Source organism: Anastrepha obliqua, chromosome 1, assembly GCF_027943255.1.
Source record: "Anastrepha obliqua isolate idAnaObli1 chromosome 1, idAnaObli1_1.0, whole genome shotgun sequence".
Taxonomy (NCBI): domain Eukaryota; kingdom Metazoa; phylum Arthropoda; class Insecta; order Diptera; family Tephritidae; genus Anastrepha; species Anastrepha obliqua.
The window spans coordinates 176,899,771-176,926,635 of NC_072892.1; the positions used below are offsets into that span (position 1 = coordinate 176,899,771).

General features: G+C 34.9%; 4 protein-coding genes across 7 annotated transcripts in view; 2 read left to right on the forward strand and 2 right to left on the reverse strand.

Moving 5' to 3' along the window:
• Positions 1-21,251, reverse strand: part of LOC129241728 (lateral signaling target protein 2 homolog) — a 111,550-nt gene extending 90,299 nt beyond the window's left edge. Inside the window, exons 1-2 of one of the 2 annotated variants that reach the window (XM_054878213.1) lie at positions 21,240-21,251; positions 3,105-3,186 (exon numbers count right to left, since the gene is read on the reverse strand). In XM_054878213.1, the coding sequence (XP_054734188.1) occupies positions 3,105-3,140 (36 nt within the window). In that variant the 5' untranslated portion in view covers positions 3,141-3,186; positions 21,240-21,251. The remainder of the gene's footprint in view (positions 1-3,104; positions 3,187-21,239) is intronic. The other variant, XM_054878223.1, reaches the window with a different exon arrangement.
• LOC129241745 (ATP synthase subunit d, mitochondrial) lies at positions 9,624-10,705 on the reverse strand. Of its 3 annotated transcripts, none has more exons than XM_054878263.1 (2): positions 10,651-10,705; positions 9,624-10,286 (listed from the first exon to the last, which is right to left on the reverse strand). In XM_054878263.1, the coding sequence occupies exon 2, from the start codon at positions 10,257-10,259 to the stop codon at positions 9,741-9,743; it is 519 nt and encodes a 172-aa protein (XP_054734238.1). In that variant the 5' UTR covers positions 10,260-10,286; positions 10,651-10,705; the 3' UTR covers positions 9,624-9,740. The 3 variants fall into 3 exon arrangements, with proteins under 3 accessions (XP_054734238.1, XP_054734230.1, XP_054734222.1); XM_054878255.1 differs by having other exon boundaries at positions 10,611-10,659; XM_054878247.1 differs by having other exon boundaries at positions 10,587-10,659.
• LOC129241769 (39S ribosomal protein L55, mitochondrial) lies at positions 11,300-11,888 on the forward strand. The gene is made up of 2 exons (XM_054878273.1): positions 11,300-11,584; positions 11,673-11,888. The coding sequence occupies exons 1-2, from the start codon at positions 11,405-11,407 to the stop codon at positions 11,817-11,819; spliced, it is 327 nt and encodes a 108-aa protein (XP_054734248.1). The 5' UTR covers positions 11,300-11,404; the 3' UTR covers positions 11,820-11,888.
• LOC129241739 (ras guanine nucleotide exchange factor L-like) overlaps positions 13,809-26,865 on the forward strand; it is a 106,560-nt gene continuing 93,503 nt past the window's right edge. The window contains exon 1 of the mRNA XM_054878235.1: positions 13,809-14,201. The gene's annotated coding sequence lies outside the window, so the exon portion shown is untranslated. The remainder of the gene's footprint in view (positions 14,202-26,865) is intronic.

Genomic DNA, 26,865 nt, shown 5'->3' on the forward strand with positions numbered 1-26,865 from the left:
GCACAGCAAATGGCCGTCTTACCGCTCTGAGCGAACGAACTACTGATAGTCGTACTTTTTGCAGGCTGAAAAGTAATCTGATTGAAATTCGATTGATTTAGGTATATAAATGAAAATATAATAAAACGAAATCAAATAAAATTAGTTTAATTAAATTAAAATTAATTAAATAAATAAAGTAAAACAACCAAATAAAAGAATGCATTGCATCTCTCTTTTTTTTAAACTCAAAAGCATCACGCAAACTGTCAGTGCAATGAATTGCAAATTTTCATTTACCGCAAGAGAACATAACCAAACAAGTCAGCAAAAAAGGAACATCTATGCATCTATACATACATGAGTATGCATTTATTTATAAATCTCGGAAGTTAATTTAATGCCTTGTTTTGAATTGATTTTTTTTAAGATGGTCCAAAAAGTAAATTTAATTTTAAGCGGTGCTCAAATTGTGGTCATTAAACACTCAGAAATTGGAATGCTAGTAGATTAGAGCTCTCAAATGAAGTGAAATTTAAATTTTTGAAAAAATCTTATGCACAATCAAAATCTAACCAAACAGTGAGCCAATTAGGCTGTCATCTATTTTCCATTAACCAAATATTTTTATTTATTTTTTTTTATTTAACCATGAACCTTGATATTATTTTTTTATTATTTATTTAATTCTTTTTTTTTATTATTATTATTTTTTTTATTTATTTATTTTTTTTTTCTGATTTATTTATTAAATCCAGGTATCTTACAGAACAAAAAAATAACCACCTTCAGGCCGCTTTCGACCCAACTTAATATCATCTCTGCTGAATGGTGTACAAATCTGTTGCGCATCCAAGCACATGCAACACGTTAAAAACGTAGCAAAGCATCATGCAATAAATGCACACACAGACATGTGTAAACACCTATACGTACATACATACGTACCTGCTGCACAGCCAATAAGCAGCTGCAAGCAAATTCCTCATATCCGGCTTCGAATGAGGGCCAGTTAGAGTGTGCTAAATTGTTGCATGCAACCGGCAATGCTGAAGAATTGCAAACTGTATACAGTTAAGTGGAGAAACAACAACGCAAATGAGAAAAGAAATTTACAGAAGTCGAAGTACAATTTGAAAGCAACTTGAATGAATGAAAGGCGAGTGTACATATGTACATGAATACATACTTACATACATATGTACGCGTACATACTTCAAAGACATTGGAGGAAAAAATAACGCCAAGCGAAGAAAGGCAAAAGCTATGCTTTGACCAGCCAAAGAGGAAGAAGTGAAATAACAAGAAAACAACAGTAAAACCAGAAGTAAGTAACCATGACTGTGGCAACGCAAAAATTTATGAGACGATCAATGAAGTTGCTGCTAATGATGAGTTGTTGCTGCAACACAACACACAACAATCATGACGTTGCTGTTGCTTCTTGCCTAAATGAATTTCTAATGATCAAACAGAAATATAATGCGCGCGGCAACCAAGTCATTCTGTGGAAAGAGGAAAAGAGACTTTTGCTAAATAAACATATATTCAATTTAAAGCACCGTTAGTTGTTGTAAAATTGTTTTCCTTTTAATTATCGTCTTTCTGAAGTGAAGAATAAGCAATCGCACCAATAATAATTTTAATGTGTATTGCTAGTACATTTCGCAAAAATTTGGAAAGTTGGCAATAAGAATATTTATTGCTTGGCCGTTATTGTAGGATTTTCCCTTTTTGATATATATATATTCATGTACATATGTATGTATGTGCAATATTTTTTGAAATTTTATGGCCAAGGCGTTCCAAAATAAAGTGAGATTTCTTTAACAGCACTAAAAATAAGGAATTAATGAAAAACAAAGTGTTTTCATGCAAGGTGAATTTGCTAGAGCAGCTGATTAGTTTTTTTTTTCTTCTTTTTTTTGCGATTTGATGGTTTGGTTGACAAAAATATGCGATTTATTGTTGTTGCTTTATTTTTTTCTTTTTATGGTGTTTGAAATTTTGATATTCAGACCACAAATGTATAGATTCGATTTAGTTGAGAAACGTTTCGTTGTGACATCTTGAAAACACCAGGCGCAAATTATTCAATTTCGACGAAGGTGTAAGTTGAATTTTTCGAAGACAGATTTCAATACGAATGTATGTATGTATATGCACATACATATTATGTGAGGAGGAAAATACAATAGGCAATTCATCAATTACACTTTCGTTGTTCATGCTCACATACAAATTTTCCCTAGTCATTAACTTTAACTAAACAAAGTGTTTTCATGCAAGGTGAATTTGCTAGAGCAGCTGATTAGTTTTTTTTTTCTTCTTTTTTTTGCGATTTGATGGTTTGGTTGACAAAAATATGCGATTTATTGTTGTTGCTTTATTTTTTTCTTTTTATGGTGTTTGAAATTTTGATATTCAGACCACAAATGTATAGATTCGATTTAGTTGAGAAACGTTTCGTTGTGACATCTTGAAAACACCAGGCGCAAATTATTCAATTTCGACGAAGGTGTAAGTTGAATTTTTCGAAGACAGATTTCAATACGAATGTATGTATGTATATGCACATACATATTATGTGAGGAGGAAAATACAATAGGCAATTCATCAATTACACTTTCGTTGTTCATGCTCACATACAAATTTTCCCTAGTCATTAACTTTAACTATTTAGTTTCTGACTTTGTCAGCAGAATTAATCAGTTTAATGCCTCCATTGCAATATTTGAATAATTTTTTCATTTATTCGTGTTTATTATGGAAAACTGTTATTGTTTTGCTATTATTATACACATACATTCAAATAGATACAGGTAGGTGGGTACATGTACATAAGTAAGGCGAAATAGTTTGTAATTTACAAAACATATGCACATATTTGCACTGGCTCAATTAATCAGCGCGAAGCGAAGTGATTACAGGTTTTATACTATACCTATACAAATAGTTGCATTTTAACACATAAATTATAAGTCATACGTATATGCATGTAAACAATAAAAATAAAAACATTATAATGCACCAAATTTGTATGTAGTTAATGCACATAAATTTATATTATTTTATTTTACAATAAGTATGTACCTATTTGATTTTAAATATACATACGTGCCTACCTTTGGTTTGTTCAGCCACTTTCGAAACGTGTCCATTTTACGCCTTATTTGTGGCCTTCGTCGAAGACTTTCTGAAGGCAGCTTCGGGCACTTACAGTACGTACAACAACTCCACGCACTGATACACTCTACACTCTTAATTTTGTTTTATTTTGTGTTATTTTTCGCACAATTCCTTACCGACGACAAGTTTTGTTGTTGCTTTTATGTAGGAATTTTCTTGTTTTGTGTAAAAAGGCGTCGTCCTTCGATTAGGCGCACTGACGTGCGTCTTGCACTTGCACAAACGTCCAATATCCAACAACAAATAATTATGGAGGCTACGTTGACAGCCAGATAAAAGCATTAAATACCGCCCGGAATGAAAATCCACAAGGAAGTACGGAATATGCACACGTACGCAACGAGTTATGGGCTTGCACCCACACAGCAAGTAGGGAACAAAAGCAAAACAAAGAAACACTACCAGACAGCAGCAATGACGCAATGAAACATAGAATGTAAAATGCACAATTTGCACTATATGCACGGTACTGTACATACATATGTATGTATGTACAATCACTGTAGACCGTAGCAGGGCGCTGCACGAAAGTGTTGTAATCACCACTGCATCTCCTATGGCCTCCTTTAATTATTCGTAGCACTCCAAGCGCCCTAGCAAAAGCAGCCACAAGCACACAATTTTATACGATTTTCTTACTTCTACTTTTTGTTGCTGCTCCTTCACATATACGTGAAGTTTCCGCCCTGCCACAACATAACACAAAAAGTAAAATTTACACTTGCATTTTTACGATGAAAAAAACTCCTTTAGCTATTTATTTTAATACTTTATTGACACGGCAAGTTTTGCAATATGCTTACATGGAAAATTTCACGTCACTTTTCACCACAAAATTGACACTTAATGCTTATTATTTGCCTTCTTCTCACATTACACTTGAAAAGATAAATCAGCACATGTTCGCAATAACCCCCCACGGTATATTTCTAATTAGAGTGGACAAGCGCGTTTATATTTGAAAACTTAAATTGTTCGTTCGAATTAAATTAAAATAAAAAAAGAAAACTCCACAATTTACTTGTAAAAAATTAGTTGCAATTTAACTTTTTCGTGGACACACACTTGGCCACAACAAAATTACGATTGACGAAAAGTCGAAGTCGCCACTAACAGGGTTGCAAATGCGCCACTTTGGGGTTGTGGAGCACTTTTCGATATAACACAGCCACATTTTTTGTTGTTTGCAAATAGTAACGAACTTTCTTGTACAAAATTTTATTTTATAATTTCTTCTTTGCTTTCTTTAAACTGCTTTAAATTCTTTTCATAAAAATAAATAACTTAAAAGAATGCAAAAGTTGATTGCAGCTCTATGTTTATAATTGTGCTTGAACTAGAAATGATTGAGTTGCGGCGATGGAAAATTATTTAACGCCGTTGGTTATTAGGCTCAGCGGTGCGTTTGTAACGACTTGAAAATTTTATTTTTACAAAGTGTATCAAACAAAGTGAAATAAGTATTAATTGATAAATATTGATATTTGATTTTTTGAAGCAAACGGAAGCAAAATGTCAATGTTTTGTGCTCGATGTCATAAAATTGTAACATTAATCTTGGTGAATACTATATTCATATATATTTACATATATGGAAATATTAATTAAATATATGTGAAATAATTATATAATATTATATAAATATGGTATATGCGGGGATTCTGCTGTTTTCGTGGCACCGCAATCTTATGGCGGATTCTTATAGAACTCGACAAAAGAAAACGAAACTATCGCGTGGGCGGCCTTCGGCCGCACTTCAAAAAAATAACCCTCATCAGTCCAACTCCGGCTACGCAATCCACAGTATTTTTGCGTAGAACTTCTTTTCGCGTGTGCGGCCTTCGGCCGCGCTTCAAAAAAATAATCCTCATCAGTCCAACTCCGGCTACGCAATCCACAGTATTTTTACGTAAAACTTCTTTCCGTGTTAAAACCATTGAACCCAAAATTAAAACATCATATGCGTGTATGTAGTAAGGAGGCACAATAACCCCCATCCCCAACATTAACACTAAACTTAAATACTTAATTTTTGTTCATATTTTTGTTTCATTTGCAGGCATCCGGCAACACCATACTGTTGTCATTCCAATCTTCTTCTTATTCGCGTTTAAAATTGAAAGTGACTGTATAGACAAATGCATTTCCATTTTATTTTAATAAAAATAGTTCGAATATAAGGATAAAAATAAGTAAAAACATGCGTGTGAGTGTATATTTCGTGAATTTTAGTGAAGTGTTAAAAAATATATAGTGTAATGTGGCAAATTATAGTGAAGTTCCAAAGGGCGTTTTGAAGGCCTTTTTTATTCAATATCTCGAAAACTAAGCGAGATATCAAAAAATTTTACTCCATCATTTCGTTTTCTTTTGCCGAGTTCTATAAGAATCCGCCATAAGATTGCGGCGCCACGGAAACAGCAGAATCCCCCTTAAAATGATAATACAAAATATAAATATTGTTGGAATGTATTTTTTTTATTATAATCTATCCAGTACATATCCGTCACGGCTATGAATTACATGGCTCATCCGATCAGTCCAATGTTTGATAAAATCTGGCCGTATGACGTCAGTTGTGGCTTGAATATTGCAATAAATCGATTGTCAAGCGCGCTGTATTGCAAATTGCGCCGCCTGGTTGGAATCAAATATCATCGATGTTTAGTTGATTAAATACAGGCAATTTGGGAACAAAAATTCAGTCAGCATGGCTCGATAGCGCTCGCCATTCACCAAAACGGCAGCTCCTTCCTCATTTCGAAAGAATAAGTACCGAAGATGGCGCCAGTGCTTTCTGAAGTTCGGGAATTAAAATAATTTTTGTAAATTTCCATAGTAATGTCAACTCAGTTCGCCCTTCTCAGCTGCCAAACCATAGTTATCGATATCGATAGTTCTCATGCAGCCAAAAAAAACGTCCGTTACACACATTTAATGCAAGCAGTTTTTAAAACTTGGGAACAAATAATTATAAACAGGTTATGAAACACAAATAAACAAAATGCTTATTTTCATGTTGTCAAATAAGTGTACGTCAAATACTTTTTCCGGCTGGAATTTAGAACAATGCCGATTTTGGAATTTCTGGCAAACTATAATGTTTTTTTTAATGAAACTTGGGGGAGATGTTAGTGAGGTGTTAAGGAACACTCTTTATAACTTTAAATTAATCGGGAAATAATAATTTTTTAATTATTTACATTCAAAATGCCCTTGGGAACATCAGTATAATTTGCCACATTACACTCTATATTTTTTAACATTTCACTATAAATCACCAAATATACACTCCCACGCGTGTTTGTACCGATTTTTATGCTAATATTCTAATTATATCTAATAAAATTAAATGCAAATTCATTTGCCTATGCAATCACATTCCAATTTTAAGCGCGAACAAGAAGAAGATTGGAATTACAACAGTATGGTGTTGCCGGATGCCTGCAAATGAAAACAAAAATTAAGTACAGTACTATCTCGATAATCCGGACACGCGGTAGTCCGGTCACATCTATAATCCGGAAAACTGCTAAATTCGGACAGTTTAACATTTTTTACTCTACAATCCGGACATTTTTCAAATTTGCTTCGCAATATGTACATACATATGTATTTTAATTTTTAGTTTGCTTTGTGAGTTTTTCGTAAAATAGCGGTACTTTAACAACAATATATGTATACGAAATGCAACAGCATAAATCACGCGTTGTGTTTATTCTTTAGTGACAAACTGAATTGAGTGGACATTATTATTATGAAAATAATAATATAGAAGAAGCTGATTCTGATTGAACCATAGTTGAAGCGGTAAATACTATAAGTAGCGGTGAAGCAAAGAATATTTTTTCCAAGGCTATACAATGGGCAGAACAAATTGACGCTTCGGCTATGGATATTTTAGTTTTAAGACTGCAGATAAAATGTTGCTGCTGCAGATAAAATGTTGCTGGCGAACTCGCAGCAGACCAAAATTAATAATTTTTTTGAAATAGTACATACTAAATAAAAAAAATGTTAGATTATGTACAGATGTACATATTATTATGTAAGTATGATTGTACTGTATTTAATAAAACTATTTATGTACATACATATATCTGAATTGCGTTATGTTCATTTCAAAAAAACAACGTTTAGTTGAAAAAAAAAAATCATCTATAATCCGGGCACCCCCATAATCCGGACGACCCCTAACATTAAGGGTGTCCGGATTATCGAGATAGTACTGTACTTGAGTTTAGTGTTAATGATGGGAATGGGGGTTATTGTGCCTGCTTACTACATACACGCATATGATGTTTTAATTTTGGGTTCAATGGTTTTAACACGGAAAGGAGTTCTACGCAAAAATACTGTGGATTGCGTAGCCGGAGTTGGACTGATGAGGGTTATTTTTTTGAAGTGCGGCCGAATGCCGCCCACGCGAAAAGGAGTTCTACGCAAAAATACTGTGGATTGCGTAGCCGGAGTTGGACTGATGAGGGTTATTTTTTTGAAGTGCGGCCGAAGGCCGCCCACGCGAAAAGGAGTTCTACGCAAAAATACTGTGGATTGCGTAGCCGGAGTTGGACTGATGAGGGTTATTTTTTTAAAGCGCGGCCGAAGGCCGCCCACGCGAAAAGGAGTTCTACGCAAAAATACTGTGGATTGCGTAGCCGGAGTTGGACTGATGAGGGTTATTTTTTTGAAGCGCGGCCGAAGGCCGCCCACGCGAAAAGGAGTTCTACGCAAAAATACTGTGGATTGCGTAGCCGGAGTTGGACTGATGAGGGTTATTTTTTTGAAGCGCGGCCGAAGGCCGCCCACGTGAAAAGGAGTTCTACGCAAAAATACTGTGGATTGCGTAGCCGGAGTAGGACTGATGAGGGTTATTTTTATGAAGCGCGGTCGAAGGCCGCCTGCGCGATAAAGAGTTCCACGCAAAAATACTGTGTTAATTAATTTAATTTAATTTTAATTACTTTATTATTTTTTGTGATACGCTTAATATCATTGTTTTTAAGTTTAAATGAGTTGTATGTTTTTATTTTCAAATTCATTTCTCAACTTTAAATTACAGCAAAAAATACTGCAGTTTTACAATGAACCTTCCACTGAACATCCCTGCGTGCGAACTTCGTTTTCATTTCAGGTGTATGGCAACACCAACTTTTCGTTAAATTATAGAACTTTAACATTAAATTACTTAAAAACTATAAGCCTCCGGCAGGTTCTGTTTTCAGTTTTAAGATGGGGATACACCCCTCTATCACCCCCTTATTACCGTTTTTTCCAAAGCGATCGGCATTATACTAAATTCTAGCCCTTTTTCCACTTAGTTTTTTAATGTTTACCAAAATTCCAATTCGAAAAAGCTAGTACGACCATTTGCACATTCCATCGCTTGAGCCTTGCGTTGCATAGATTTGCGTTATACACACATTTATATCGCCAACACTGCACTAAACGTCAGCTTAACGTCGTTATTCTTCAAAGAAATAATATTCAAATGTTTGCTTCTCAAAGAGAGCACACCGAAGTATATTTCTGCTGCGTTTGGCAAAGAAGGCTCCGCCCGAACTCAACTTCGTTTAGATGCAGTCAGTGCAACGGGTGGCGCCATCTTAAGACTTTTGCAGACCGATTTGTAGCCAGATGCTGATCTCGCCATTTGGTGCCCTATGCACCACAATTGGAACCACCTCGACATCTCAGAACAGCAAACTGACTTCTGCAGAGTTCTGCACCCACAACCGCCCTATGCGGCATCAGGCTACAACAACAACAGCGACATATAGAATATTAGCATGGAATATTTTAGTTACAATCTTCAAAGTGGTTCCTCGCTTATTACCATTGATGGCTGCAATGTACAGCGCAATAATCGGAAGCAAGCACCAGCTGCCCTGTAGGATAACACCCTGATATATGTGCGCTTAACATCAGTTGGTAGTTGGTGACTTTAATGAACATATTGTTGTTGCAGCAGCATAAATAATGCCCATACATATATAAGGAAAATGCTGCTAAAGTGACAGTCCTTAGGCGGGTTTCATAGAACCGAATGTCCTGGAAACACTCAAATGATCTTAGGCAGAGCTGATGGTGAGACATTCAGTTTTGTAAATTGCTGCAAAAACCACGATCGGATATATGTCGTTCCCCCCGAAAGTCGGTTCTACGTCACCGGAACGACCCGGATTTACATCGGGGCAAGGACTGTCACCCCAGCAGCACTCCCCGTAAATATATGGGAATTGTTTTTGTTGCTACAACAAAAACCGGATATCTAAATCTGGGCTGATCCGGAAATGTATACGTTACTGCCTAAGGAATGTAACAACGTAACAAAGCTAAAGTATAGTGATATCAGCGCAGTATAGATTTTGAGCCGAAAAGAACTTACAAATGCCAAATGCTATACATTTTTTTAAATAATAGTTTTCAACCATATCATTTGCTTAAAGGCTTGATTTTCGGTGCTGAATTTACTACATTCATTGAATTTTATTTTCGATTTTCCACATTTCATATAACTACACCATTTCTAGGCTTTTTGCTTAGAACTATTCGTGACTGCTCAAAATGCTTTAATGTTCAGCATGAGCCCTGTCTTTGTTGTCTTTTTGTTCCTCAGCATCGTGGGGCCAGAATGTTGGGCGGTTAATGGGATCCAAAGCTTGGTCAGGGAAGGAATCACGGTAGTCTTCCATAGTCATTTGATCGTATGGCAACAACTGTTTCAGATGGTTGATACTTTGCTGATAGTCGACTATGCGCGCCTCGGAGCTTTTCTTGAAGTTTTCAATTTCACTCTTGGTTTCTTTGATTTGGGCATCCACTTGTGTGCTCACAGTATCAGCAGGATATGGTACTTTCAGAGCTTCGTATTGCTTTTGGAACGTATCAACCATACCGGCAACCGGAATCAATCCCTTGTAGTGGGCCCAGTTAATTTGTGGTGGATTTTCGGGATTGGCCAAAACACTGCGCAAGTAAGCATCAGACTTGGTTTTGAATGCAGCAAAGTTGGCTTTTTGGTTAGCGGGCACTCTCTCAGCCAGGGAAGCCCAATTGATGGAGCTCTGCGCAATACGACGTGAAGCCATTTCAGCTAGGAATTTTCAGAACAAAATCTGTAAGGAAGAATGAGGTTACGTCAGTAAGTTAAAATAATTGTTTACGCGAAATTTGTCCTTATTGGAGATTATAAGCAGAAAAGCTAGTTTGAAGAACGCGTTTCCAGCTTATATTTCAACTATAAAGGGTAGAAACTAATAACGTCATGACTGCTAAAGAAATTATGTAATTTCCTCGGCGCAAGTAGGCACTCATTACTTCACGTGAAAATAAATGTCAACTTGTTTTTTATTTACAAGTTACACTTTTGGAATACTTTTAATATATGTTTAAAGGCCACACATTTATAATTTTACCGTTTTTAGATTTCTAAAAATTACCAAATTTGTGAAAATTCAACCACGAATTTTTCGCACTCACCAATTTGACAGCTCAATCGAATAACAACGAACTTAAATTTACAACGAATTGTAGTTAGTAGCAGCGAGTAAATATATAACATAGTTCAGTGTTGTTAACATCAGTTGCGCTTGATAAAAAAATTAGGCATTACACAGGAGTGATAGATTATGTGACCAATCGAAGGAACATTGTGAGAGTACCTTTGGCGCCTACGTCGTAGGGAACTTGACAACACCATTATGCCCCTCATTACACACGTATTCTGTCACTCTTCCAATAAGTCGTTGTTCAGAAGGTAACGAATTAATAAAATGTCTCTGTTCAGAGTGCAAAACTACTCACCTATCAAGAGATAAGATGAATGTTTTCCTAGTATAAATAAGTATGAACCAACTTTAAGAATTTTTGTATTATCTTTAAGAGAATCACATTCGTAATTATTATTTGCTGTTTAAAAAATCAACTATGTTAACAATTAACCATTCGTGTTTTTATGTTATGTAGGGTTGTATTTAGGTTGCAACCGAGATTATTAAGTCAAGGTAAGGAAAACTAATCAATGATCAATTTCATTTTCATTATTTTAGGTAGAGTTTCCTGCAAAAATGGCAATACAAACGGTTTACAATGTGCCAACACTGATTCGTTATGATAGCACTGTCAAAAGTAGCGAGTTAATAATCAGCTGTTTGTCAAAGCAGAGGCCGCCATTCCTATATTTATTTTTGTTAAGGAATATTTGTATTAAATATCGGATTAGATAATATATAAAATGTTGCTTAAAAAATTGCTCATACAAGGTCAACAGCAAGTGCGTTACATTTCATCCGCGACGGCAGCTGTAACACGTTTACATCGTTCGGTATATTGCCGCAGGTACCCTACAGTAGTGGTGCAGCCTGATGGCTCTACAATCAACATTCGTTATCATGAGCCAAGAAAAATCATTAAGGTTCGACTAAGAACAATTCTTTAAACTATAAACAGTGATTTATTCTATTATATTCCACTGAAATAAAGTTATTCTATTTATCGCGCAGCTACCACTGGATCTCAGCACATTGAGCGAGGCAGAACGCAAAGCTCGGTTGGAAGCTCGTAAACCACGCAAGAAGGTCAAGATTCTTGAAGAAGTAGATGACACATTCAATGCAAAAAAATACTTGAAATATATGAAGAAAAAGTAGAGGTCCAAATGTATTTTCATAAAATGCCTTAATAAATTTGTTTTTGTTTTAACATTAGAGGAAGTGCTATATCTGTATTTCGAATTAAAGTGACACAATTGCTTTTGACGTTGGAAAAATTGGGTGAAATTGAAAGAAAAATAAGTAGGTAGAAGAAGAGACGTAGATGGCGTAGTTGGGGTTTTTATCCATTGTTGTGAATGTTCTAAGTTCTTTCTATTCAATGATCAATTAGAGATTTTTAAAGTGTTCTCTAACAGAAACGGTACTTCCGAAAGATCCGGATTAGTTTTTTGAGTGTTAACAGCACTGATATTAAACTTCAGCTTTAATAATACAAAGAAGAACAAGCATAAATAGTTCCTCTACAAGAATTGTTGTCGAAAAAGCTTTCGGGATACTTACAGCGAGAGGGGAATAAGTGGTATAATTCCGCACACGTTGGAAAAAAGATTGTAATCCTACATCTACTATAAACTACGTTAAAAAAGCTTTGTTAGAACTGAAAGGTGGAGTCGGGGAATTCGACTGTTATAAGACATCGGCCTTACCGAATTTCTCGGCATCACTTTCTCCTCAATAACGGTTATTTCGTAGTTTGACAGTTCAGTCTTCATATTATCGGGCCATTTACAGTAATCTAACGTTGAGGCTCATGAAGTTGAAGTTCACATGCGAAATGGGACAACGTCAAAACAGAAATTGGACAAATCTTAAGACACAATTAATAGAAGGTGCAGATGTGTTGTAAGTTGTAGTGGAGATGTGTATCCCCGTCTTAAAATTGGAAACCGTACCCTCCGGAAGCTTTTAGCTTTGAGTAATATACTGTTAAATTTGTGAAGTTTTGCGAACAGTTAGTGTTGCCAGATACCTGTAAAGAACGAATTTGGTAAGAAGGTTTCTTTGAATTTCGTAAACGCGTTGAGTACTATATATTTTTGCTTCGAACTTCTTTCGGCATAAGCGACCTTCGTAGAATGCGTAGACTCTTTTAAGGATTTGCACTTTTTGCGAATGCTGACCCTTAATGTTTTTTGACAATCTGTTGCAGTGCGGCGCGAATGTCTTTTTGCAGCATTCATGGTTACGCCACAGGAAGAAAAACGCATCATAAATTGGTTCAGATATCTATCAGCATCACATCGTTGTTGATGCGTTGGCATGCAAACTTTTATCTATTGTTTCAGCCAAGCTATATCAACAAAGTAGTAATCAATTAATTTTCTTTTGATAATCCCTAAATTGTCAAATTTTTTGAAATGAAACTTCTCAGGCCTCGATGGACGAGCAAGAATGGAGAGTAAAATTTCAAGGCCATACAACGTTTTGGGCATGTTCGTTCCGCGAGAGAGAAAACAGATATAACGTAGAGGAAAAGGAGAGAGAGAGATGTACCTTATGTATATCTTAGACACACTTTAGGCTTTTTTTCCTGAGTTTTTCCTTGTGGTTGCTAATTTCCAGTAAGAAATAGCACTGCCTACTTTTTGGCGTTTGTTTGTGTCCGGCGTTTACCTACACCCGTCGACCCTTCTGCCAACTCTTTTAATTAACTGAGTTTCAAGAATATGTAACCGTATTAGTTAACAGAATATATTTGTCATAATAAATTCGTGCAATTTTATACAATTTTTCACCATTTATTCGTTTGAATGACAAAATTTGCCGTTTATTCTCCATAAATTTCAAGCTGAATGTAAGCAAAACGATTGCTTTAACCAGAGCACGTTAAATAGAAATGATATATTAACGTTCTCTGGCTTTAACATCCAAACCATCAAAATGAATAAACGAATCAGCTTATCTTGCAACACCGCCTTGCATGAATTCGCCTTGCTTTTCATCATCCCAATAATTTCTTGAATTACTTTTCTGATAGGGAAAGGGCATCACTGTCAATAGCCGCTTGCGTTGCCAACCTCATCAATGCGAATTCCAACGACGTTTTCATGTCGCTGCTTCTTGGAATCTTGTCAGTCCGTTTTTTTCGTCCGTACGCAAAGTTACATTGGCGAGCTGCGTGAGCGATACGGTTTCAATCGTTCGGTAAAATGTACAGACAAGTTTGTTGAGTATTTGCCAAAAATAACAACACATCAAATATAAACAACTATTGTAAATTGAGTGATAATCATAAGTATCCAAAGTGAATTGTATAAAGTGCAACATATGTGAATATACAAGCAATGTACATACTTTTCATACAATAAAATTACAGCGAGCAAAAAAGATTCCACAAAAAATGCAAGAAACCACTACAAGCAAAGTTAAAGTGCTGTGAAGAAAACCCATAAAGAAAATTACGATTAAAAATTGAGGAAAAGAAAATTTTCAAAACGACTACTGCAAATTGGAGTGCATTGGATTTTGTGACAAAAAGTAATTTTTTTTATTTATACATATATCAATAACGCAACTGCAGCCGTGCAAAAATATTTACAAAATTGTATGTTGCACCATTCCGTGGCTTCGTTTCCCGTTCCATTTTTCTACTCTGCCGCCGATGCCGTTGTTTCTTGGCAAAAATGTGACGTCGACATTCGCGGTAGCAGCAGCGGCACCGTCTACAGCGCTGCAATTTTGTTGCTCTAGCAGTTTCTTTTGCCTGGTGCTTTCCTTCGCATTTTCTTATCGTTAATACGCTTTGGTTGTACAACAATTTTCATCGGCACGGTTTATATTGACTGCCGTAGTTGTTGGCTTCTAGCTGTTGCTTATTTAAAAGTTAGGAGTTGACAAGGAAAGCAGACAACTGGCTTTAATCTCGATGTGTTTGAATGATTGGAATTTCATAGGACCCAGGCTTCAGGCTAGTTGTGTGCATTCTGTGATGTGGGCGGGGAACTGCCAATAAAGAGTTTAATCAATTAATTTATCGGTTGATAAATATAATATTTAGTTTTAATATATCTACACATTTATATACATTCAACTTATTAGAATATTTTGGATTTGCACGCATTGATAACAAAATTGTATCGGTTAACTGCAACCGACCACAATTGGCAACGCGTCAGCCTTTTGGTCGAGCCTGGATGGCTTGGCCACTGAAGCAGATGCATTTTTTCGTATTTGCTTTGGTGCATGGTTTTTTTTCCTGCTATTCGCTCATCCCCTACCTTTTGATATCGCTTCTGTATAGTAAATTTGTAAATTATATATCAACGGCATGCATGACAAGTGCGTTGAATGTGTTGTTGTGTTGGTGCGCAAACTTTGCTATATACTTTTTGCGACGCTTTATCTGCTACGCTGCTGCAAATTGAATTATATTTGCTTATTAAAGTTTTGTATTGTGTATTTTACAAGCCGCATTTTATAAACACTGTCAGCCCACCTGGCAGTTGCAGAAATGTAATTCATGGCAAGGGGCACCTCTGCATTTCTATAACTTTGCAACTGTCGTTCCGCTACTGGCAGCTCATGTTGTAGTGCCTGCTTCCGTGTATTATGCATGGCTCTATTTTGTTTTGGTTCGCTTTTTGCATTTTCTTCTTGTTTGGTAAAAATACATAATTTTGCAAACATAAAAATCGGGGCAATAAACGAAATTGCAGTTTTTCAGCATTATTTTTTTTCTTGCTAATTTAGGTTTATATGTGCAAATATTTGAAGTACAATGTTTTTAAAATAAATATTCTATATATTTTTAGTTGGTTTAATGGAAATGCTAGTTTCGTATAATTTGAGTTGTCAATCGAATATTTTCGTAATTCACAAAACTTTGCAAAAGTTATGTTACATTAAAAATAATTTTCATAATAAAAATAATTATTTACCAAAGTAAGTAATAAAATAATTTATTAAAAATAATTAACATAAAAAATATAATTTTTAAAATATTTGTCGAGCCTTCTTTAACTGTAATAATTTTAATTATTAAAAATTTAAGGTGTACCTTTTACACTATGCCAAATATCTTCAGAAAGCTTCCCTTTAAATCAAATAAAGTTTCAGGTTTTTTCTTTGTGTCAAAGGTTTTTATTATTTATATATTTTGTTTTTATCGCAAAACAAAAAATTAACTCAGATTGATAAAATTTCTCTAAAAACCGTGTCAATATACCTGTATTGCATATCAAAAACTAAACATTGTTATTGTTGTAATTGCTGTAATAGCATAAAACTTCTCCATACTTTGCGTTACGTTGCAATTTTCTCTAGAAAGGCATTCTCATTAGCTGTAAAAAGTGCTCTCCAACTGCTGTCAACACTTAATAGCAAAATCCTTGACAGAAAATTCTTTAGAAAGACATTCTCATTTGTTCATAAGAAGCTGTACCACATACATATAATAGGAAAATTAGTCCTTATGCCTGTACGTGTGACATACCATCGGATCCAATATTATCAAACTCTGATCATTTGTTCTTGCTGCATTTCCAAAATGCACGTTTTTGATATGTTTTTGTTGTCAAAAGTAGATTTTTGTCAAGAAACGAGGGAAGACTTCAGTGAATTGCTCACGTAAAAATTTCGCTGTCGCCGTCTTCTCTTAACTCTTCTAATACCTTCGAACTATTTTGCAAAGTCATGGTTTCCGGTCTGTGATCTGGGATTTTTAAGGTCTGTGATCTTCCAAGAATATCCGACGATGGAATTGCCAACTATTATTTTTTGGTGTATTACTCATTGTGTTAAAAGATGACGTTAAATTTATCTAAGCGACCTTAAAGTATATTATAATTTACAAGTTAATTATGATTTACAAGTTTTGGCCAATAAATGTGGTGAAAATATAGTATTGTGAGGGGAACTTTAGCTGCCCCGTACGGGGGATTCGGCAGCCGAGTTCTGCACGATCATTTCACACACTCGTCCAATCAGTCGGTGTTCCGATAGCAACAAAGTAATATGAACGGAGACTGTTGATTTGTTTCGTATATCATTAACAAAATTGCACGATCATTTCACATGTATTCACACGCTCGTCCAAACACATTTTCACACATTTGCCCAATCGGTCGTTCAGACGGCAGTGAAGTGACACAGCTTGAGTGATATACGAAACTGCTTCGTGACTCCAGTTACATCAGCCTATCAGCTGATTCTGTGGTCTGTTATTGGTCTGTTACACGCCTTCTTGATTCTTTTCACCATGACATCTGATTATAAATCAATCCTCTGAAGAAAGGGGTTGATATCCGCTAACGAAGAACCCTTTATTATTGAGTTGACAAAATACGTAAACCTAATCTGCCTTCTATGAGCAGAAGGGCTCAGCAAAATTTTGGGAGCGAATATTTAACTAATAGCCAAAATGCTGCCAAACCTCATCATTGACACGAAAGGGGCCAAAGTAGGCTATTATTTGAAAAGGTAAGTTTGTGTGATCCGAATTCGATTAGATATTCTTCCCTGCTATGAGTCGGATTTAGCAGAAATAGTACGAGCAAAGTAGCGTTTCGTCCACCAAAGATGAGCACCTCCGTCTATAGCAACTTGTTCGAAACTATAATCGTAGAAAAGGCAGAAGAGTTGTATTGCTTTGATTTCATTTTCCAACCGGATAGTTAAGTATTCCTTATTGCTCTAGTTAAATAAATATAAATTCCATTAATAGCCTTTGAGGTATTCCATCAAGAATACAAAACTTTATGTTTATTAAATGGGCGACAACTTAACTCACCCAAAGACATGAAATTTGCGAGGGTGGTATGGAGAGTGGGCAGATACTAATGCTTATGAGTTAAGTGCTGTTTTTTTTTAAACTGTATAGGAATTGTCATATAAAAAGTTTTTTTTTGTTTTTTGAATTAATTTTTTTAAGTAAATTTTTTTTTTTTTGAGTTATCAAGTTATGGTTTTTTGAACAAATGTATAGGAATTGTCAGATAAAATTATTTTTTTGTTTTATTGTATATTCAAGGTTTTAAGGATATTTTTTTTAAGGGATATGCTTTAAATTTTTTTAAGGTTATTTTATTAAATTAAAATTAAAATTAAAATTTTTTAATTAAGTTGTTTTTAATAAATTTTTTTTTTATTAATATTTTTTTAATCAAATTTTTTAAGGGATGTACTTTAAATTTTTTTTAAGTAAATTTTTTTTTGATTAATGTAAATTGCCATCCGTCTTTAAGGCTGTTAATGCCTACTCATTTCTGCTCTTACATTTCACCTTGCCTTAAATAAAATAAAAATATCTGTGTTTATTTATCATCTTTCATGGCAATTAAGAATCGTTCGCAAGCCGAAGCAAAGTAAATAAGCTACCAGAAAATCAATTATTAATTTCACTTTTTTTATGCTCTGCTACATATTCCCTAGTTCTTTGTTTCCCAGCTGGCCATTAAAGCTGTCCCATCGCATCATCGCTTCACTTTTTCTCATATTTACTAGTTCGCGTGCATTTTATGCACTTGCGAATATTCACTTGTTTTTGAAAGAAAGGAATTCTTAAAGTTAATTTTGCAAAATTGTGTAAACGAGGGAGGGAGCGAAAGGTTGCTCGGAAAGCAGTTGTTGACAACGCCGGCTTTGATGTGTTTTCTGTACGAAAGTCTCGCGTTTTGTTTTTTGTTCATTATTCCCCAAATGTTTTTGCTTTCGCTACACTTTTTATGCATTTCATTCTGTTTTATTTTCGGCAACTTGTTTATTTTCGAACACATTCTGTTTTGATTGCCACCCATCGTTTGCCGACACTGTTTTTATAATTTCTTTGAAAGAGAATTTTTATTTAAAAATCAAAACAGAAAAGTAGCTATAATTTTTGCACTTTGTGTTGTATTTTTTCGCTATTTTTATAAATTTCTCTTCTTCTTTCTGCCACAATATTGGGAATTTCATGAAGTTCAATAATATTTATGTAGCCGTCTGGCGATACTGAAATACTTTCGCTACTTTTTCTAAATACATTGCACTTATATACAACCATACATACACCGATACTTGTATGTCTGTAGGCATTCAACCTTTTGTGCGTTCGTAATTTTCTAACAAAAAAGTGTAAAACGCAAAAAAGATCGCTACAAAAACATTAAATCATACAAAAAAAAAGAAAAAAAAATAAAAATTAAAATCATCTAGCAATAATTTTAGTTGGCGCTAACGCTAACATTAATGCCGACCAGGCGCGTCGAGAAAATGTGGGGCAACTTGGAATTTTCGTTGCATCCGAATTTGCTACGCTCATAAATCGCCAACAATGTATGCTTGCTGGCTTGTTGGCTGGCTGGCGGGCGAGTGTGTGCGTGTGCTTAAGAGTTAAGAGGCACTCGCATCGTTTAGCAATCATTTTCATTATGAAAAAAAATCTTGTAGCAGCAAAAACATACAGGGTGCGTTTTGTGATACAAGCCAAGGCTTGTTTTTCCAAGTAACTCCTAAGTGAATAAAAATTGTTTGATTTACATTTTACTGTTGATTGTATGGTAAGGGTCAATTGGCCGCCTCTTGTCGTGATGCAAAGCTGAGCGTTTTCATGGGGTTAGGCAACAGTGACGTGTAAAAAATTATGATATTAGGGAATTTTTTCCAACAGGACTATGAATTTTTTGAAAAAAGGCCCCGTGATGTATGTTGCATGCCGCTTATTTTATTTTATTTTTTATATTATTTATTTATTTTTATTTTATTTTTTGTATTTATTTTGATTTTTGTTTTTTTCTTTTTATTTTAATTTTTTATTTTTGGTTTTTATCTTAATTGTTTTAATTATAATTTTTTTTCTGTTAATTAATTTTCAATATTATTTTAAATGTTTTGTTTATTTTTATTATATATTTATTATATATGTATGTTTTTTCGCTTGTTATATTTTTATTTTTTATTTATTATATTACATTTTTTATTAATCTATTATTTTTTATTATTCGTTTATATTTATTTTTTTATTATTATTTTGTTTTTACATTTTTTTTATATCTTTTATTGTTTTTATTTGTATATTTTGTTTATTATTTATTAGTATTTTCTTGTTTTTTTTTCGTTTTTTATTATTTATATAATCATAATCACATATCGTCACATGAAATCAAAAAAGCCCTAAGTTACATTTTAAAAATTTTACGGGATAAGCAAAAAACCTTTTAAAATGAAAATGTTTTATTCACCGTCACCGTCACCGGCTTTTCGAATTTTGTTTATACCAACGTCATTATTGGTTGTTGGATTATAAAATTTTAAAGGAACATGTAACTTAAGCCCTGACCGATAGGGGCTTCCAAAAAATTAAAGTTGCGGTGAACCAACTGTTCACCGATAACATAAAAAACGCGATTTTAATTGTTCACATATAATTTTTATTCCGCACTAGTTGCGGTTCTGATTCTAACTAAACTTTACAAATTATAATTCTTACCAACTAGCTTCTTAACCTAAGCTAATTCGCCAACGTTGCAGTTCCCACCACTTGCTGGTATTTCGCAATCGTTGGGTTGCGCGTGTTGGCCAATATGCTGGCCTTGCAATTCCCAAGCATTGGATATTGCAATTGATCGCTTGCGCGTGTGTCGCGTCAGCGAAAGTTCTTGTGTGAACTTTAATTGGAGCAATGAACTCACGTGTAGTGCAATGTGATCACAGGGTGCGACGTTGGGAAGTGTAGTGGTGTATGGCAACATAACTCCTCCCCCTTTAAAGATCTGCGTCTCGCAGATCAAAAGACGAAAATTGCGAGGGGGTAAAATGTTGTAGAGAGTAACTACAGTTTCCTGGTGACATGTTGATACTGACTGGTGTGACTGGCAGGCTATTGTCCAGGCGATGAATTTCAGGAGCAGACTTTCCTCTAATGATTTTGCTGTTGTTAGTGTTATCTGACCAATGAGTCGGGATTTCAACTGGCGGAAGGTCTAGCTTTCTATTGTAGCATCTCCACAGCATGGCGGCAATAAGAACAATTGCACATATCGAGAGGATTTCTGAAGCGAGAGAGAAATTTACCTTTTCATTAACGTACCCAAGATACCTTATGTTTTCCATTGTCAGGTCGTGGACGTATTCTAGGTTGACCTTCATTGTATGGCTCTTCACCTTTGATAGTACTGCTGGAAGGGCCTGTGCGGTAATAGTTTCATAACTAGAAAATACTTGGTCACCAATGGTGACTGTTTCGTTATTTAATTGGATTACGTAGGTGCCATTTACCGTAATAGAGGCATTGCTATTTTTGATTACTCCTTGGAAGTTTGATATAAACACGGTGTTCTCGTTTATCAGCTCTATTTGTGACCCATTCTGTCTGATGAATTCGCAGTTGGCTTCTCCACCTTTTAGGAGTCGCGGTAGGCAACTGCTTTCTTCCAGTTTAATCAAGGATTCTGATTTACATACCGTGGACGAGCTGATTACCAGGCAATTCTTTGTTAGACCGTACGTCTCTTTCTGGTTGACAAGCATCCTGTCAAAAGGGAGATTTAGTTGCTTACCTCCATAGATTCCAGCGCGAGTAACCAGGAGATTATATTTTTTAGTTGTTACTTTTGGCATTGAAAGGACGTAGAGGAGAAGTGTCCCGTTAGTCAGTACCGACGGTTGGCCATATTCGATTGCTTCTATTATATTCTGATATGGGAGCGTTTCTATTTCTGATAGAATTTGGTTAATTTCGTCCATATCCAGTAGGTTGGTGTTGACAATTCCATTCTTTGCCAACTGACATCCCCGCACCATTTCGTTTACATCCTCGCGAAGAAGAAAAATGTTGTGAAGTGCGTTTTGGCTGAATTCCATGATTTCTGTTTCCTTTATCACGTTCTTCGTGCGGTCCACGACCTCGTCGATTTTTTCTAATACTTCCTGTGTAGCCGTGAATAGTTTATTATTAACCCTGTACTGATGGTTGCTATTCTGAATTATCTGATTTTGACTGTGCAGGATATTGTTCCAATCCGTTGCGTCAGGTGATCCTGCTATCCATTTCCACGCTGAGCCTAGCCAGTCAATAGATCGAGTATTTCTTGCTCTACCTGTGTTGCCCATTAGTTCATGAAGTCGTTCTAGCGTTTGATTGATGTAGTGCTGTGTTAATATCTGGTCCTCAATTCGGTTTGTTAAGTTTTCCATTTGCCTCAAGGTTGTAGCATATTGTTGCAGATTGATGACGTGTACCAGTTTGAATGACCCGCCAATGATCCACCCGTTTCCATTTTGGATTGTTGCGATCGGAGCCTTGTAATTGAAAATGTTCAGACCGCTGATGGCATTTGCCAGCAGTGGGAATCTGCAACGCAAAATGTTAATTCTAATTTAATGTAGTTAGTAAGTTAGTAGTTGTTAGGTTCTAAGAAGGTATTTCGTAAAAAGCGAAAAATGTTCTTGATAGTAGGAAGATATTATTAGTAAGCGGAATTCTCAGGATTAGATTGAATATCATTAACTAGTGTTACTATCCTGGTTTAGGATTTTAGCTTTTCCTGCGATATTATTTTGTTAGTGTGTTAGTGGTTTAAAGTTTACAAGTTATATTCTTTTTGTATATTTTTTTCTTTTGGATAAAACGATTTTTTTTTTTTATTATGATTAGTAGGGAAGGTTAAAAAGAAAAATTTGTTTAAATTTACTTTATATTGTTATTACAAAAATATTCATAAATAGAAATAAAAAGGAACAAAAAATTAGGAAAAAAATAAATAAAAAAATAAAATTTTATTTCTTTTTTTTTTTCTTTCTTCTCCAACGGATTAGGCGAGGGAGGCATTTAAAATTTTTTTTTTTTTTCTTCTTCTCCAACGGATTAGGCGAGGGAGGTATTTTAAATTTTGTTTTTTTTTTCTTTCTTCTCCAACGGATTAGGCGAGGGAGGCATTTTAAATTTTGTTTTTTTTTCTCTCTTCTCCAACAGATTAGGCGAGGGAGGCATTTTAAATTTGGTTTTTTTTTCTTTCTTCTCCAACGGATTAGGCGAGGGAGGCATTTTAAATTTTGTTTTTTTTTCTTTCTTCTCCAACGGATTAGGCGAGGGAGGCATTTTAAATTTTGTTTTTTTTTTTTTTCTTTCTTCTCCAACGGATTAGGCGAGGGAGGCATTTTAAATTTTGTTTAGGACAGAGGGCCATACTGTTCTCGAACCAGCTACGGAGAGATCGCCAGAATCCCGTTTGGAAGTAGTGTAGCCATTTGTCAAATTCGATGGCACTACGAGCCTACTAGGGCACGATTTATCCCACTAACAAGCCCGCTCTTGTAGTAATGACCATTTCCTTTTGTTTTGGGCTAGAGGTGTTATCATTTCTCGAACCAGCTATGGAGAATCGCGTTATCCGGTTAAGGCACGATTTGTCCCACTTACAAGCCCGCTCTTGTTAGATTAACTACCCCTTAGTACCAAGTTTTATTTCTTATTTTAGTTTATTTCAGTATTATTCTTTATTATTTTCTATTTTAATGTTTTTTTTTTTTTGTTTTTTTTTATTTTTTTTTTGTTTAAGTGCTAGGATATGTATTCCTGCGTTTCACATTTTTTATGTGAGTTTTATGTATTTTCTTGCCACTTAGCGTGGTGACTGATACTTTATTGTCTTTTGAAACAATTTCTTTTTTATACACGGGTTTTTGCTTTCCCTTAATCTGCTTGTCCTTCACGTATATGACATCGTTTTCGTCATAACGCTCCGGAAGAGATCTTTTCTTGTTGTGACGTTTGATCTGGTCTAGCTGCTTTTTTGTCAGCAAGGCTTTCAAATATTTATTGGTTTTTCTACTTTTTTCTAACAGCTCCTGATAGTTAGAGGATCTTGCTCGATTAAAAAATATTTCACTTGGTGTTTGGTTTATAACCGAGTGAATTGAATTATTGTATCGATCCACTGCTATGTTAACTAATTCTTTTGTCCTTAACTTTGGGTTGTCTATCTTCAGGCATCTAATTATTTCAATTAAGGTAGAGTGGAGTCTTTCTACTTGACCATTCACTTCGCTTCTTTGGGATGGTGTGCGATACAATTTTATTCCTAAAGAGTCTAACAGGTTCTGGATAATTGGACTAATTAAACCGCGTTCGTTGTCGGTCACGAGAATATCAGGTGTTGTGAAATAGTGTAGGAGTTTTATTATTTTGTCCTTAAGGTGCAAAGTGGACTTGTTACGTAAATGGAAAAGTTTCGCAAATTTTGAGAATTTGTCGATAACACTGAGGAATTTCTCCCCTTGAATTTCGAAAATGTCCAAATGGACTATCTCACAAGGACGTGATGGGATTGGTGTTTTTTGCAGCTCTGGTGCATTCGGATGCCTATCGTATTTACTGACCTTACAAGTTTCACAGGACGAGACATATCCTTTGATTATACTGTTCATTCTGGGAAAGTAGTATTTCTCCAGGAGTTGTTTCTTATTCTCTGTGGCATTACGGTGAGCCCTTTTATGTTCTCCCCATATTATATCGCAAATCCTATCCGGATCCCTCAAATCTTCTACCATAGTCTGAGCTACTCGGATCTTATATTGCATAAAATTTTCTAAATATACCTTCTGGAGTAGTCCTAATTGAGCTTCTGGAATCTTAATACCATTGATTACGTTTGGTCTTAGTTTTTTCTTGAGGACGTCGATAAGCTCTGCTTCGCTAATTCCCTCTGACCCTAGGTAATGTCGCGAATAGCCGGGATTGGGTTCCTCGAATATTTTTTGAAAGGCTTCTCAAATTATTTTTAAAGGCTTCTTAAATATTTTTTGAAAGGCTTTTCAAATTATTTTGAAAGGCTTGACAAATATTTTTGCCAGGCTTATTGAATATTTTTGAAGGCTCGCCAAAGATTTTTCTGAGCCGAGCAGAAATGTCTCAAATTTTTAAATTGCATAATTTTCAGAGCGCGAAAAACTAAATTTTATCATAAAAAAAAAAAAAATTTCAAATGGCTTAACATTGAAATTACGCGCAAGAATTCCACAATTTTGCAAAACACGATTCAAAAATTTTGCACAGAAAATTTTGCAAAAAAAAATTAAAATGATTTGAAAAAAGATTTATAAATTTTCTAGCATTAATTAAGAAAAATAGCTATTTCCAAAAACAGCAACGCAAATACTTCAAATTTGATTTTGAATTAAATTTTATAGTACTTTTTTGTAATTTTTCAACAATTTGAAGTTAGAAAAAAAAGTACGCTACGCATAGTTTTTACGTGTTTGTAGTAGCTCTTCAGCAGAAGGCTTCAAATACTTCAAAAATGATTTGGATTTAAATTCAGCGTAAAGCTTTAATTACTACAAAAATGATTTTGAATTTAATTTTATAGTACTTTTTTGTAATTTTCCAACAATTTGAGGTTGGAAAAAAAATGTCGGTTAATTCAAAAACTATTTGCTGCTGTTGTAAAGACAAATAGTTCCGAAATTTCGAAAAATGGCAAACGAAAAATCTACTTAACACAATTATTTATGCTCAACAAAAATAAAGGTAAATTGATGGTCTGCAAAAAGTTGTTGTTGCTCAACGTTTCTCGAAAGTTAATTAAGAGAAAACGCCAACTAGCTGTACAATTTTTTTTTAAATTGATTCCTTGTTCTTATGCGTACAACTACCGGCGATCATTTCCTCTCTATTCGTTCCAGGTCCTGTGTAAGGCCTTGCAAGGTGTCACCTCTGTTCGTTGCTTCCACCCTATTGAGTCGCTCCTCAACTTCTTTACTTTAGCAAGAATGGCATTCAGAGCGCCATTCATCTCTGCGAGGGACCTGAAAATCTCGTCGGAGTTCATTTTCCTGAAAATAGAAATATTTATAGATAGAATAGATTTGTAAACTTACACAAACCAATATTTCATTGGCTTCCTGAAAAAACGGCGATACCAAATGTTTCCAAATTCAGAGTTCAGTCAATTTTTTTATTCTTTTTTTTTTTTATTTTTTGATTTTTGGTATGCAAAATAAATCAATGCGATTAACTTTTCCTTTTTTTTTTTTTTTTTTTTGAACTTGATGTCTTTTACACGAAATTTGCTGTTGAATTGGCAAATATGCACAAAAGCACGCACACACACAGCTAAGTATTGCACTTCACAAAGGATGTTTGACTGATTTTACAAGCACCAACTGGCATTCCAACAAAGCTTAATTTTTATCCAAAAACGAAAATTCTATTCAAATTTCTTGTTTCAATTCGTTTGTGGCAAACCACGTAAAATTTAGTTCAATTAGCACTTTATGTTACAGCAACTGCCTATGCCGATTTGTTGTTGACTTCGATTTTGACTCCGTTTTCGACTTTGCCATGGAAAATTTTGCTTGGACTTTACACTTTGACTGTGTTGCTTTAGCACATGTAGAACAATTTTGTTATTTATCGTTTATTTTTTTAAGTCACTTCACACCGACTGCTCGGGCGCCACTTAAGCCCTGACCGATAGGGGCTTCCAAAAAATTAAAGTTGCGGTGAACCAACTGTTCACCGATAACATAAAAAACGCGATTTTAATTGTTCACATATAATTTTTATTCCGCACTAGTTGCGGTTCTGATTCTAACTAAACTTTACAAATTATAATTCTTACCAACTAGCTTCTTAACCTAAGCTAATTCGCCAACGTTGCAGTTCCCACCACTTGCTGGTATTTCGCAATCGTTGGGTTGCGCGTGTTGGCCAATATGCTGGCCTTGCAATTCCCAAGCATTGGATATTGCAATTGATCGCTTGCGCGTGTGTCGCGTCAGCGAAAGTTCTTGTGTGAACTTTAATTGGAGCAATGAACTCACGTGTAGTGCAATGTGATCACAGGGTGCGACGTTGGGAAGTGTAGTGGTGTATGGCAACATAACTTGTATAATGATACGGTGCATGAAAATCAACTAAAAAGTCGATTTTGAATTTTTTGTAACTTAGGGCTTTTTTGAATTCATATGACGATATACTTTTACTTACATAATAAGAAATATATCCTCTGTTCCGTTGTTCTGCGCTAAATTCATTAAGGCATAAATAAGGACATTATTTTGCCTTTTAAGTTGTTGTTGTTCTATTATTAGGGGAGATCGGGGATGGTTGACTAACTTTTGACTTAAGCTCGTATATCTCTGATGTTTAATTTAATATAACAAAAACAACAATTGCTACCGATAAAAGAACTAAAATACTATAATATGACCTATATATTCACTA